At 48.6% G+C, this 14,697-nt stretch overlaps 1 protein-coding gene across 1 annotated transcript; it reads left to right on the top strand.

Moving 5' to 3' along the window:
- Positions 1-5,064, top strand: LOC122374961 (C-type lectin domain family 4 member M-like). Its single transcript, XM_043354065.1, has 2 exons — positions 1-302; positions 3,381-5,064. The coding sequence occupies exons 1-2, from the start codon at positions 117-119 to the stop codon at positions 5,028-5,030; spliced, it is 1,836 nt and encodes a 611-aa protein (XP_043210000.1). The 5' UTR covers positions 1-116; the 3' UTR covers positions 5,031-5,064.
- Positions 5,065-14,697: the final 9,633 nt, after the last annotated feature.

The following is a 14,697-nucleotide window of genomic DNA, read 5'->3' as shown; positions in this document are numbered from 1 at the left end:
CGAGCGGTGGTGCCACGGACGCGGAGGGGTCAGTAGGGACATCCTCCATGTCTCAGACCTTCTGAACTCGGGGTCTGTCTCGTCATTTGAGCTCGGACTTTCAGCAAGTGGTGGAGATGCAGTCCGCCGCGCTGTTGTGTGTTTGTCTGGCCGCGGCGGTGGCCGGCTCCACCCTGACCCTGCAGCGGCAGGCAGCTGTCGATGGGTCAGCCCAGGTCACCAGGTCACGGCTCACCAGGTCGGCAAGGGTCATCCCCTCTGGAGGTGCCCGCGACGGAGAGGCGCTCTCAGATCCAGACGACGTAAGTGTTTTTTTCTGGCGACGTGCTCATTTGAACATTCCTTGAGCTCTGTCTTATGAACAGATTGAGATGGCATCTTTTGTCATACATTTTTTAACATTCATGATCCGCCTCATGTATGCTAACACAGATAACAGTAGTACAGGGGCCGTATTCACGTCGACTTCGTAAGTCGATTTTCTTTCGTAAGTATAATTTGGTATTCACGTCGACACTTCTTAAGTTTTTATCGACGGAGTTCACGTGATTAAAAAAAAAATTACTTAAGAAGTATGTCAAACTTAAGAAAATTCTTACGAAAATGATCGACGTGAATACGGCCCCTGGATTGGAAACAGAATATTGGCACTTATTCTTTGGAGCGCTCTTGCGAGGAACATTATGAATATTAGAGAGAGAAAATATATGAAAAAATGACCTCTCCTCGACATTTAAAATTATTAGAATAGCCAAATATTACTGTATTGGTATTTCGACCAACAGGTCTTCTTCAGAATAAGACAATGTACACAATTGTACGAGAACGAGAATACAATAATTGATGCAGCAGACTTATTCCCGCGGTTTTCAAATTCAAAAATTAGCGCGGTTTATCTCGCGCTCATAAAACAGTGGTACAACCTTTTTAACAACTTCAAAATATCACAGAATATGCATGAAAACACATCGCTTGACACATCGAGTTCAAAGGTCAACACTCCAAAGTCAAAGGTCAAAGTACTATTCTAATCAAAGGCTATTCTAATAATTTTAAATGTCGAGGAGAGGTCATTTTTTCATATATTTTCTCTCTCTAATATTCAGAATATTGGCAGTTGCAGTAAGAGGCCGAATGTTTTTATGCGACGGCGCCAAAATGAAATTCTCGCGTGCTGCTGGGTGGATAATTTGTGTGTTGTGTATTGCAAGAAATCGTCTTTTTTTGCGTTTTGTCGTTTACGTTTAAAATCGAAGCTACCAAAATTACTTTTATTTGCTTGAAAATTAAAGTATTTCACTTTTAATTTGATCATTTAGAGGGCACAATGCGTGGTGTTTTCTTTTGAAAAAATTGTGGCGCAAAGCCTTACATACGTATAGGTACATCAACAATGGAGGAGGGGAATGAGCGGTAAAAACGGAAAACCTGCCGTTCTGGCTACAACCCAACGAACCAAGAGGAACAAAAGATTAGAACAGGAGATGTCTCACATGCCACCTATTCGCTTTTCTCACCGAAACATCTCTACGGGCTCAGTGGGTTGGCGCCATGGGTCACCGTGACCGGGCTGAGTGGGATCAGGACTATTCCGCTGTGTGTGAGCTGCATTTCAGAAAGGAAGATTTCGAAGAAGATCGGTTATTTCGCACCGGCATGCAGAGACAGCGCCGTCGGCTCAAGAGCGGCGCAGCCCTGTCAGTATTGACCAGCGTGGATTACGCGATGCCCCCTGTGCACGAGCGGCCAGCGAAACGCCATGGCATCCGCACGCCACTCCCACCAGAAGCAGGTTATGAAGGGCCAGACCGATGCGCTCTTCACGAATGACAATGTCAGCTATCAGGTGGCAACTACAACTGGTCGAGTGTCCGACAGTTCCTGGAGAATGAGGCGGTACTCCCGGTCCCTGGTCACGTTTCAGCCCCGCCGACGCCTCCGCCCGAATGGCACCATCACAGCAGGAGTGACAGCAGGATGGTGCTCTTGTCATCTAGGAGCTAGTGGCCGCGGTGGCGAAAGCCACTGAAATGGAGGACCTGGATGACAGCGCCAAGGCCTCCCTGGGACACAGCTCCGGCGCCTTGGCACGCTCGGCTCTGCGCTCGGCCATCAGGCGTAACAAGTACGGTGCCTCCGCCAGCCTGCTGATCTATCATGGGGCTACGCCGCTGGAGGTACGACTGGAGAAAGACAAGGAAGACATCGACCTCACCGTGAGGATCTGCCAGATTTGGAGGCAACTGCCGAAGACGGAAGCTAACAGGAACCAGCTGCTGGTCTGCGATCAACCAAGAAGTGACGCAGAAGTGACGAAGATAGTCGTAAACCGAGATGTCGAACCATGGTAACTGATAAGTGAGACAGACACTCAAGACAGTGCTGTCCATCGAAAGTCAGGAAGCAGACACCCCAGCCACTGGTGCAACCCGATCGAGAACCGACAAGAGGCCAAAGCTCAGCAGGGTCAAGAAGATGTAAGGCGGGGAAGTAAGGTCGCTGATGAAATTGGGGGGGGGGGCAGGCTAAGCGAAGTGACACTTGAAGGGGTGTTTTGTGACGGTTTGAATCGTGACGTTTGGATGGTTCGTTGTGACAGCACTGGTATCGATTAGCATGTAAATAAAGAGATCAAACTCCCATGTATGTACAAGTACATTTTGTGGATGAGAGTGAGGAATCATTATAATCAAATCAGTGGCATACGTTCCCTCACCACCGTGAGGAAAGTGTAACCAGCAACGTTTAGTAAAATAAGTTGACATTATGCAAAAATGCAGCAATAAACACGAGCACGGCTAGTCGATTGCTTCTTTTTAAGTTTCATTCACATAAACCAATATTTTGTGTTGCCTGTGAGAGGAGATATCGAAATATGGGCACGAAATATTCGGTTCTGTTTTCGGCCTCTTACTGCAGCCACCGGAATCCTGTTTCCAATCCAGTACTACTGTTATCTGTGATGCTAAATATCTACATTTATTCATTTTTATATTGCATTTATCTGTGTGCGCGCATTTCATCAGCATCATTCTTGAAGGCACCCATCACATCAGTGGTCTTTAACAGGTGATTATTTTCATCTCGATGCATAGATATTGAACAATAATTACAATCAGTAGCAATACAGGGCTCAAAATTATCAACGATTCGCCAGGGTTGTAATTTGCAATTATTATCGCATAGAGGAAGCGCGCTTAGTTTAGGGCACCAAAACCCTTCTTCCATGCAACGCCAGCGTGCTAATCTTAAAACGTCGAAATTATGGGCAGGACTTTGGACTAACTGACCCATAAAAAACACTCGCAATTTGTAGACCAAACTACCATCCTACGTCTGAGGTTGGCATTCGACTGACTGTCCATCTCCCTTGCTTTCAGGCAACATCGCTGACCGCTGAGGACTACCAGACAGCCAGCAACTCATCCCTAAGGACTACCCAATTCGTCGAGATCATCATCGTTCCGTACAACGCGTCTTCGGGGTCAGCTCGTCAGGGGCGCATCTTTCTCCCTCGGAGGGGGTTTGTCAAGACGTGTCTGTCGGTCACCCCACAGGGAGATGACGGCGATGATGGTGTGACCCTACAGCAGATTTTGGATGCCATCAACAACAGCAAGGATATGCTGTCCAGTGGTCAGACGTCCATCCTACAGGCCATTGCAGGTATTTCGACCGGAACGGATACGGGTGAAAGTACCGGTACCTGTGACCTGTCGGGTCTCACTGCAGGGCAAACTTCCATCATGATGCAGATAACTAGTATTGATACCGAGCTCGATCAACTGGGTGGTATTTTGACTGCGGTCAATACCGCGAAAGATATGATCATTGCAGGTCAGGCAACGATCAACACCAATATAGCAGATCTTGATTCTGATCTGGACACAGCGAAGACGATGATCATTAGCGGACAAAGTACGATCAACACGAATATTGCGGGTATCTCAACGGAACTTTCCACGACGAAGACTATGATTTTGGCGGGACAATCTACGATAAGTACCGCCATTGCCACTCTTTCGACCGATCTATCCACTACGAAATCCATGATTTTGGCCGCAATTGCGGACTTAGACAGTGACATATCTGGTGTCTCAACAGCAATTTCTGACGCCAAAACAATGATCCTCGCGGGTCAAACCACCATAAATACGAATATCGCCGATCTCGATTCTGATTTGGAAACGGCAAAAACGATGATTATTGCCGGCCAGAGCACAATTAATACCAACATTGCAGGAATCTCTACAGAGCTTTCTACCACCAAGACCATGATTCTAGACGGTCAGTCAACAATTAGCACCTCCATTGCAACTCTATCGACCGATCTCTCCACCGCGAAATCCATGATTTTGGCTGCCATCGCAGACCTCGACAGTGACGTCGCCGCAGTCAATACCGCCATCTCAGACGCCAAAACCATGATACTCGCCGGACAAACCACAATCAATAACAACATCGCAGGCCTAGCCACTCAAATCACCAACACTGAAGCCACCATCACCACCCAGCTCGACACCATCAACACCAAAATCGACGCTCTCGAGACGGGCCAGCAGGAAATTTGCGACAAGATCGAGGCTCTGGACGCCAAGCTGGACACCATCCTCGCGAAGCTGATGGACGGTATGACGACTACCTGTCCAGACGGAGCCACGGAGAGTGGAGGACAATGCTTCACCATCTCCACCGATCGAGACAGCCTGGATAACGCAGCGGCCGCCTGTGAGACCACCGGAGGAACGCTGGCTACAATGACCGCTGAAAACGCAGCTGTTATCTACGGTCTCGCAAACAGCCTGACGAGCAAACGCGTCTGGATTGGACTGACCACAGAAGCGGGATCCTGGAAATGGGAGGACGGCAGCACATACGGCACGTTCTTAGACTGGGAAGGCGGTACTGAACCACCTGCTCTTGATATGCGGTGTGGTGAAGCGGTAGCGACCTCTAGTACTGAGGGTGATTGGGAATCACAGCCGTGTACCGCTAATAGGAACTTTATCTGCTCCACTGCTGCCACGTAGGTGGGGTGAAAGAGAGAGAGAGAGAGAGAAAGAGAGAGAGAGAGAGAGGAGGGAGGGAGGGAGGGAGGGAGGGAGGGAGGGGAGGGAGAGAGAGGAGAGAGGAGAGAGAGAGAGAGAGAGAGAGAGAGAGAGAGAGAGAGAGAGAGAGAGAGAGAGAGAGAGAGAGAGAGAGAGAGAGAGGAGAGAGAGAGAGAGAGAGAGAGAGAGAGAGAGATAGAGAGAGAGTTTCAACTGTTTCAACTGTTGTTTTTATTTCTGTTGTAGCTTAGTTCGCCTTAGACGTAGCTTATAATCCGTCAGTCCGTCGCACGACAACTCTATTAGTTCGCACGTTTTACGAGCATCCCTTTGTCGTACTTACTGTTGTAATTGCTGTTGTGGTACTCGCTGTTGTACCTAATGTTTGTAAATACTCATTTCATCCAATGTGCATGTGACGGTGCGGAGTTATTCCTGACTGCTTATAGCGATATTGTATGCAGTTGTTTCATGCATGAAATCGCTGGCATTAATAAAATCATACCGTGCTACGCTGCCTTTCTTGGTAAGACGTGTGATAGTGTTAAAGCACAGCAATACATCAACTATAAAGTCGGACTGCCTTTATGGCAGAGCCCATCAAAATCCTTTCATGGGTTCTTGTCATCATCTCGCTGAAGGTCTAAAAAGCACCATTTATGCAACTCAGCTAGGTATTTCACGAAGAAAAACAGATACCTAATGCTATCCAATTTCAGGACAGTAATATATGGACGCGCTACATCATCGCAAAACAACGGAATGTAAACCATTGTGAAGCAGAATTAGTGATAGCAAAGCAGACGAATTAAATCAATTTAAATCGACAATTACAGTCCTTGAAATCACTACTGGATGTTAGTTTTAAAGGGACGGGTGCCATGGAAAGAAGAACTATCCACGAGAGAGAGCGAGAGAGAGAGAGAGAGAGAGAGAGAGAGAGAGAGAGAGAGAGAGAGAGAGAGAGAGAGAGAGAGAGAGAGAGAGAGAGAGGGAGGGAGGGAGGGAGGGGGGAATTGGGGCCAGGCGACCCGTCCCACTGCAGTGTGGGTCGCGTCTATACTCTATAATTCCGCCCACTCCCAATTGTCAAACCAGTCAAATGTATCCGCCTTATCATACACCGAACTTCACTTAACTCACCTAAATTGACCGACATTATTTAAATGGCTGGAACCGAAAGATCCAACGATAGTACTCGTTAGCCGTTTTCACGACGTTAATCTGGTACACATTTGATGCAGATTTGGTCAAATTAGGTTCATCGTATTTTTGGCAGTTATTAGCTTGGGCTGCACAGTTGTTTATACATAGGTAGGGGAGAGTGGGGCAATGGCGACACCATAAGCATTTTGCTCAATAGCTTAGCTATTTGAAGCTATTTTATGGTGATTTTGACTGTGGTTATAGCCAAAGGAATAGGCTTTCAGTTAGCACCCAGTTTTAGTATCTCAGATCACTGATGACAGATTCAGAGCCAGTGGCGGCGGAAAAGGGGGTGCAGGGGGTGCAGCTGCACCCCCATCGAAAAACATGGGGGTGCAAACATATCTTTTTGCACCCCCAAAATCCGTACAAGGGGCCCGTCGCACCATCCAATACATTTTCTCCTGAAAACCAGTGATCGGGAAACGAACACTGATGTGGAATCATCCGGGATGTCCAATATGGTCAGGAGCGCCCCATGCTAGTCTTTGGGGCCGCTACACCGGCTAGAAGTGTCCCGAGCCGCGTTTGGTACTCCACGCGGCATCTGAGGGCCCCCACGACGGCCTCAGAGTGCCCTTTTATGACGATCTCTGAGGGCTCCCACCTGAGGGCTTTGTCCCCTGGGGCCCTACAACGGCCACTAAGGGCCCTCATGACGACCGCTGAGAGTCCCACAGAGACTCCAGGGCCCCAAGGAGACTCCAGGGGCCACGCTGGCCTCTGAGGGCCCCTATGACGGCCTCTGAGGGTCCTTACGATGATCTCTGAGGGCTCTCAAGACGAACTCTGTCCCCTGCGGCCCTATAACGACCACTAAGGGCCCTCATGACGACTGCTGAGGGTCCCACAGGACTCCAGGGGCCCCACTGGCCTCTTAGGGCCTCTACGATGGTCTCTGAGGGCCCTCGTGACGGCCCTAGACCCAACTCAAGTCTGAGGGCCCATTTGGTTTCAGACGGCCCAGCGACGGCCTCTGAGGGCCCCAACACAACCAGGCTGCAGGGGCTATGCTGGCATCTGAGGGCTCTGCAACGGTCTATTGAGGGCCCTAACAACGATGGCCTCTAGCGGTCTTACCAAGGCCTCTGAGAGCCATGCAAAGGTATCTGAAGGCCCATGAAGACCCTCAATATGGCCAAGGACCTTCATGACGACCTCTGATGATCCTCTCGAAGGCTTCTAGGGGCCCTCGCAACAACTTCTGAGGACCCCAGGACGGTCCCTAAGGGGCTGAGGCAGGCACGTAGCTAGGATTTGGCCAAGGGAGGGGCGGAGGAATCCCGGGGGCCTCCTTTCTACAGGGGGCCTCCTCCCTAAAGGGGCCTCCTTTCTACAGAGGGTCTCATGCCTACACAATTACATATACAACATAATGCATTTACTTTTGTTCAGCTTTCATATGGCAAGCGCACTGGTATGTTTCTTTATTCTTACCGCTGCAGGCTGCAGCGGTAAGAAACATACGCATATCACAAGTCTCCGAGTGGCATGATAACGGGCAAAAAAAAAAAAACTCGGGCGCCGGCGGCGGCCGGACCGCAGCAGGAGGGGGAGGATCTGCGAGGAATGGGAGGATACTGGATGACGGTCAGAGTAACACTTGGTGTATTATCATATATCGTTCAAGCGCTTAACCGTATTCCGGGCGGGCTCTGAAAGACTCTGAATCGGGCGGGGGCCTTTTCTGGCCCCCGTCAGAACTCGAAAAGCACGAATCGTAGCGACAAACGGCAAGGGCGTTTGATAGTTCGTTGAACGACTTACAACTTTTGTAAACAACTTTTTTTGGGTCAGGTCAATATTGAGGTCGCCAGAGGTCATAACAAATAACATGGTTTATAACGACCTACATAGATAGGTCAACTTCAAAATCTAACCTAGGAAAGTCACGCTGGGTACCAATCGACGCGTCATGACCAGGCGAACGGTTTGGTACACTAACAACTATTTAGCCCCATCATGTCGTGATTTATTGGCTAAAAACTGTTGATGACCTCACCTCACCTCAGATGATTCTTCCCGGTGCTCCTGTCAGTAAATGCCACCTGGGTGCTTACAGATCAGATAATCTGACGTAATTCAGAAAGAATTGGGTGGTTTTGACTCGTTTTCTCGAAGCAGGACACAGTTCATTACCTATATTTTCCAATAGGCTTGTCACGATTCTGACCTTACTGACGTCTGCAAGATTGAAACTATACGGTTATCAATTCTTTCTGTGTGAATTATGCCACGTTTACTTGCTGTAAGTAACACATGGTTTCGTTAGTAAATTTTCCTAGGTCCAGGTGGTTTGCTTCATTTACGCCGTAGATGAAACAAACAATCGATGGATAGGTATAGGTATATTAAGTTCCCGGTCAAATAAATTATTATGAGTTGTGCGAAGCATGGCTATGGGAATATCACCACGGTCTATTAAATGGTTTGGGTAATTGCATCCATCGTAAAAATACCAACACAGCCACAGGTATATATTACAGAAATGGGCTGCTGTGTTCATGCATTAACCCGCGCCCTGCCGGGGGTGGTAAACACCCCCCTGCAGTTTTCCGTGAATATCTAAAAAACGGCGACGCGGCACACTTTATTCTACATCATTTCTACACATGTTGTGAAAATTTCAGACCCTGGTCACTTAAGGTCAGGTCACCAGGTCAGGTCAAATGACCTCACTACATAAAAAGTTTTAATGTCTGCCAAAGGTACACGGAGTGACCAAACGCTTTGAAACTTTCAGAGATGCAAATGCACAAGAGCGACAAAATGCAAAAAATGTATGTCTTGGAATTTTGATATCGATGACATAAGGTCAGGTCAATTTTGCGACCTTAAACTGAAAGTCGCCTTTTTCGACGGAAGTCATTATAAACACTCTAAAACACTGAATTACTAGTATCTTTGACACATTGAACATGAAAATGGCACCCGTGACCCTTTCTATAACCCTGAGGTCATCTCAGGTCACGAATGGTATCTGACTGTTTTTCGCGAATAACTTTTGATAGAGGTATGCTAGAGCGATGAATACACCTTAGTTGTGTTTGGCTCGACGATACGGATGGACTGATATGGATCTTAGCCCTTATCGGTCAGGTCATGACCTTGACCTGAGGCCAAATTTTCAAGTTGACCTTTCAAGGTCAATTCATAGTTCATTCCACACGTCTGGACGAGAGGAACACGATGCTGGTAAAGGGAAGTTCGTGCAAATTTTGAGACGAAAGTTATCGCCGAAAACTGGTTTCCGAAAATATCGGCCATTTTGGCAGTTTTTGCGGCCACTGCAGGTAAAACCGTTGACGGGAAAACCGCTGACGGCACGCGGCATGATTTCTCTGAGCGCATTTATACAAATAATTTGTCTACATAGAATAGGGCCTTCTGTTTACAGAGGACCTCCTCCCCTGTCCCTTCCTACAGTGGGCGGCGACGCGGTTGGGAGTCTATTCTGTACAGTTTCCTGAGTTCTCAGTTTTCACTATAGTGAGAACTGATAACTCTCTATAGAGAGTAGCAGGGACCAGAAGCCAGAAGGTAATTTGCTCACAGTGGGCCTCCACTCTATGTACTTAATATACGACGCTGTCTTTGACTACCGGGGGCCTCCTGCCCACAGAGGGCCTCTTATCTACAGAGGGCTTCCTCTCTACAGATTGCCTCTTATCTACAGAGGGCCTCCTCTCTGCTGAGGGTGTCTCTCTCTCTCTCTCTCTCTCTCTCTCCAGAGGGCCTCCTTTACAGAGGGTATCCTCTCTACAGAGGGCCTCCTCTCTAGTCTCTACAGGGACCTCCTCTCTACAGAGGGCTTCCTATCTATGTAGGGCCCCCTCTCTTCAGAGTCTCGTCTCTACACAGGACCTCCTCTATACAGAGGACCTCATCTCTGCAAAGGGCCTCCTCTCTTCAGAGGGCCTTCACTCTACAGAGGGCCTCCTTCCCACAGAGGACCTCCTTTCTACTGAGGGAATCCTCCTCTACAGAGGGCCTCCTCTCTTCAGACGATCTCCTCTCTACAGAGGGCCTCCTCTCTTCAAAGGGCCTTCTGATTTCAGACGGTTTCTTCTTTACAGAGGGCCTGCTCTCTACAGAGGGCCTCCTTTTTTACAGAGGGCCTCCTTTTTACAGAGGGCCTCTTTTTTACAGAGGGCCTCCTTTTTGCAGAGGGCCTCCTCTCTACAGGGGGTCTCCTCTCTAAGGGGGCCTCCTCTCTACAGAGGGCCTCCTACCCACAGAGGGCCTCCTGTCTACTGAGGAGTCAGAGGGGCCCTAGCGGTCAGACACAGACACTAGTGGTTATTCACAGGAGATGAGAAGGGCCCTAGCTGTCACTTGTCAGGCTGGTCAGAGGGCCCTGATTGTTCTGACGTCATTTTTTAGATTCCCGCGTGAATTTCGTTCGCCTCCGACGTGATTTTGGCCAACGTGGGCCTTCGGCCCACGTTGGATTCAGGCCGAAAGGATTCAGGCCAACGTGGGCCTTCGGCCCACGTTGGCCTGAATCCTTTCGGGGGGCCTCCTGAAAACCCCAAGGGAGGGGCGGGCGCCCCCTCCGCCCCCCCCCCCCTTGGCTACGTCCCTGGGCTGAGGGCCCTGACGACGACCTCTCTGGGCCCTCACGATGGTCTCTAAGACCCAACGCAAGCTCAAAAGGCCCACACTGGCGTCTGAGGGCCCCACGACGGCCTCTGAGGGCCTGTTGTTGTTGTTGTTCATACCCCAGGGGTCTACCTGCCTCTAAGACCCCACACATACTTTTGGGGTTCAAACGCTTGCCCTTGAAGGCCCCACTGAGACCCTTTTCCTCTACCTATTCAGTCCTCCATACCGGCTCTTTAGGCTAAACAATGGCTCCTGTGGCCTCCATCCCGGCTTTGGAGGGCCTCCATACAGGCTTCTTTGGGGTCCGATGCCGGTTTCTGAGAGCCCTCAAAAGACTTTCGAGCCTATACTGCCTTCTGAAACCTTTCAGCAACTTTAAAGGGACCGACCCTGATCGGAGGGCTCATTCAGTCTGGGGATTCATGTAGGTCTCTGGAGGAGTGGTCTCTGGAGGATGTGGTCGGTTTCCAAGGGGCTTCTAAACACGGTCTTCTTGGAGCGGTCTCGTAGGGCCCTCAATGGTCCACTGCGAATCCAGAAAAGTGGTTTGAGACGCTGCGGGTGGTGGCTAGACGAAAAGATTAACTGATAAAAAACTAGCTGCATTTGCTTCTTTATGCTTTCATTATTTGAGACAGGTAGGTACACTGCAATTTCAAACCTTTTACAGAACTTGTGTGTATGGGGATAGTTTTCCAAAATCTTCGTTTTTCATCAATCAATAATAATCACACAAAAAAACTGAAGGGGGGCCCAAAACTTCCAGAGGGGCCCCTTGAGAAAACTTTGCACCCCCATCCAAAATTACCTTCCGCCGCCACTGTTCAGAGCCTACGCAAAAATGTGGTGAAAAATGGAGGTGCAAAAAAGCGAGGGGTAATGCCGGCCACTAAGTGCAATAGCACAAAAGTCGAAATATCGTCACTGGTATTCATCCTTAAACCGTTCTTTCGATGGAAATTTAAGTGAGAATTAAGAAACGACAACTGTATTCAGCAGTTAACAGTACACTGCACTGCAACACCACACTGCACTCGCTGCAACACAACAGCGCGGCGCCAACAGAGCAGCAAACTAACACAACCGTAAACACAGCAAGCAAACTAATACAGCCGTAAACACAGCAACCCGAAACGTTGAGCTTTAACGACAGAAGTCGCAAACAAAATCGCGTGGAGTCATTCCGGACACGTGTCCGGTATTACCCCGAGGTCAGCCTTATTTTAAGAAAGCAGGCAGCAGTCAAAGGCATTGCGCCGCAAACGCCTCACATCCAGCAGTCGCCTAAGAAAGGCTTAATTGAAGGTCATTGCAAAGCAGCACTTCTGAAAATGCGTTAACACATTTCACAGTCAGCAAATAGATGCAACAAAAATTAAAAATCAGATACGAAAAACACATTTGACGCTATAAAAATGAAAATAATGGAGCTACCGTGACAAACTTGCACCACGTGCTAGAATGGCGCTCAACTGAAATGTAAACAACATCAGCTGATTAGTGATGGGCAAAGTACTCACTAGAGATGGGTGGCCGGCATTACCCACCGTCCGCCATTGCCCCACTCTCCCCTATACCTAATTTGTCAAATTGTCAAACACTATTTTCGATTAAAACACCGAAATGAATTCATGCTATGAAGATTTTTTGTAAAAGAGATTGGTTGCAGGTTTGGGCAAGTTTGGTGCATTCACCAGATAGGTAGCCCGTCGTGAAAATGACTATTTTACCCTACACTTTTTTGCGGTGTTTCTTTTCGTTTTTTTGTGGTTACACGCTTTCAGTTTGGCGATACCTTTCCCGAGCCGGAAGGATGATAGGACTTTGGGCAGGGCGGCATTGGTCTGGGCAGACACCCTGATGCGCCGCCGGGGCTGAGCCCATCACGTGGACCTGGATAGGCCACCCAGCCCCGCTAACGGTCAACCCACCGCAACTGAGCCTACTCCTGACGAACTACTCACGTCGAATAAAAGCGACTGTCCTGCCCGGAACACGGGATTTGAGGCGAGGAGAAGAAGGATTTGTACTTTCCGAGGTTGGGAAAGATGGGACGGTTGAGACTTTTCTCAGCTATCAGCAGCCCTCTTACACTAGCGGCACTTGCGGTAGACGACTAAAGCTTTGGTACTGCGTACAACCGCCAGAGGTCTCTGACAGCTGCTGCCTTCCCACGGAGAGCATGCTGCGCACTATACAGTGCATGCTGCGCACTATACAGTGCATGCTGCGCACTATACAGTGCATATCACAAGTGTTTTAACGTTTAATCAGAAAGCTGGTAGCACCGTTCCGTGCTTCTATCCTCAGGATACTGAAATCCTTCTCCTCCACGCCACAACCCCCTTCCGGGCTGGGCAGGCAACTTTATCTCATGCGGGCTGCTCCCTTGGAGCGGCACCGCTGCTCCCGAGGGAGCGCACCCCGTAGCCGGGTGCAGTGAGTGCCTTGGGGCTGGGTGGCCTGTCCTCTGGACGGGCTGCGTATTCGCCAATTGTATTACACGAATCGGCCCATCAACTAGCGACATCTCTAGTGCGACGTCATAGCCATCCGCCGCGACAATGCATGCATTGAGGCTAGATTTGAGTTGAGACTATTTTTGCATTGTACATGGCTGTCAGACATGTATGTGTCGCCGTAGCCGAGTGGTTAGAGTCTCGGTGTGATGCACGACAGGTCGTTGGTTCGATTCTTGCTTCAGCGGTTCTTTTCTCTTAAAAAGAACTCGGTCGTAGACGCGCATTTTTGGCCCTTACGTTCGCACGCCAATATCGTACGCCCAATAAATCTCTGACAAGTGTTCATCTGATTAAGGAATAAGTTGCAAAAGAACTGCAGTTGCAGTCTATACCTGAACTACCAATTTTGTTACGGCACTGTCGATATTCGTCAAAGTCGGAAGAGCTATTATGAAACACACTCGAATGACAACGGATTCCTGTATTATTTCATCGATCAGATAAGACATGTATAGAGATAAATTGATGACAGCCCGCCGTGAGCATGCAACTTAACAACCAGTCCCAAGTTATCTTCATAAACGTCTAATATAAATCTTTTGACTTTAACTAGATTCCAAGTAAGAGGACTTAGGTATCCCCCTGGCGGCTGAAATGTAAAAGTTATAGTTAGGGCATAGCTCCTATAGATGACGCTCTGACGGCTGGAAACTGATTATCTCGTCCCGTGATTACGCTAACAGCTATGCCGAACTTTTTTTGTGAATGGTGATTCTTACACGAAAAGCTATCTAATAGCCTGCTTACCAGCGTGCGATTTTTACTTTTCATCTTAGGTTTCGCTACTTTTAGGTACTTTACCTTGCCAAGTGCCCACCTACTTTCAAAAGGTCAGCGCCGCCCCTGTCAATGCTGCGTGCTATCACCCATTGGCAGTGAGAAATATTGATCAATGAATGGCCATCGCCCAGCACCATTTGTCTTTCCATTGGCTACGTTCGCATAGTATGCACTATGCATTAGTGATGTCAATCACAGAAAATCAGAACACCGCTACCAAACCAAATACAAACAAAGACCATTGGAAAATACCGAAACCGAACCAATCAGTTGGACTGCAAATATCTATCTTATGCAACATATTCATTAGAAGAATGCCTACGTCTGATTTCTTAGGTGCACGCCGTTACAAATGTATAAAAAACGCACAATGACAGATGACACGAAAATCGAAGTCGCCGAGTGGATTCGAACCACCTACCTCTGAATCACCAGTCCCATACTCTAACCACTTCGCCACGGCGATAATGTACCCCGCGTAGCTTAAATGTCAATAACTTAAAACCTAGCTTCAATAGACGCCACCAGGGCGAGGA

This window comes from Amphibalanus amphitrite, unplaced genomic scaffold, assembly GCF_019059575.1.
Source record: "Amphibalanus amphitrite isolate SeventyFive unplaced genomic scaffold, NRLGWU_Aamphi_draft 001748F_arrow, whole genome shotgun sequence".
NCBI lineage: Eukaryota > Metazoa > Arthropoda > Thecostraca > Balanomorpha > Balanidae > Amphibalanus > Amphibalanus amphitrite.
Note: the sequence above shows the minus strand (reverse complement) of the source record. Positions and strands in the feature narration are given on the sequence as shown.

Excerpts from the sequence above, each read along its gene's own strand:
- LOC122374961 (XM_043354065.1), top strand. The coding sequence starts at position 117 with ATGCAGTCCGCCGCGCTGTTGTGTGTTTGTCTGGCCGCGGCGGTGGCC. Across the intron at positions 303-3,380 it reads CGCTCTCAGATCCAGACGAC|GCAACATCGCTGACCGCTGA; the intron begins GTAAGTGTTTTT and ends CCTTGCTTTCAG.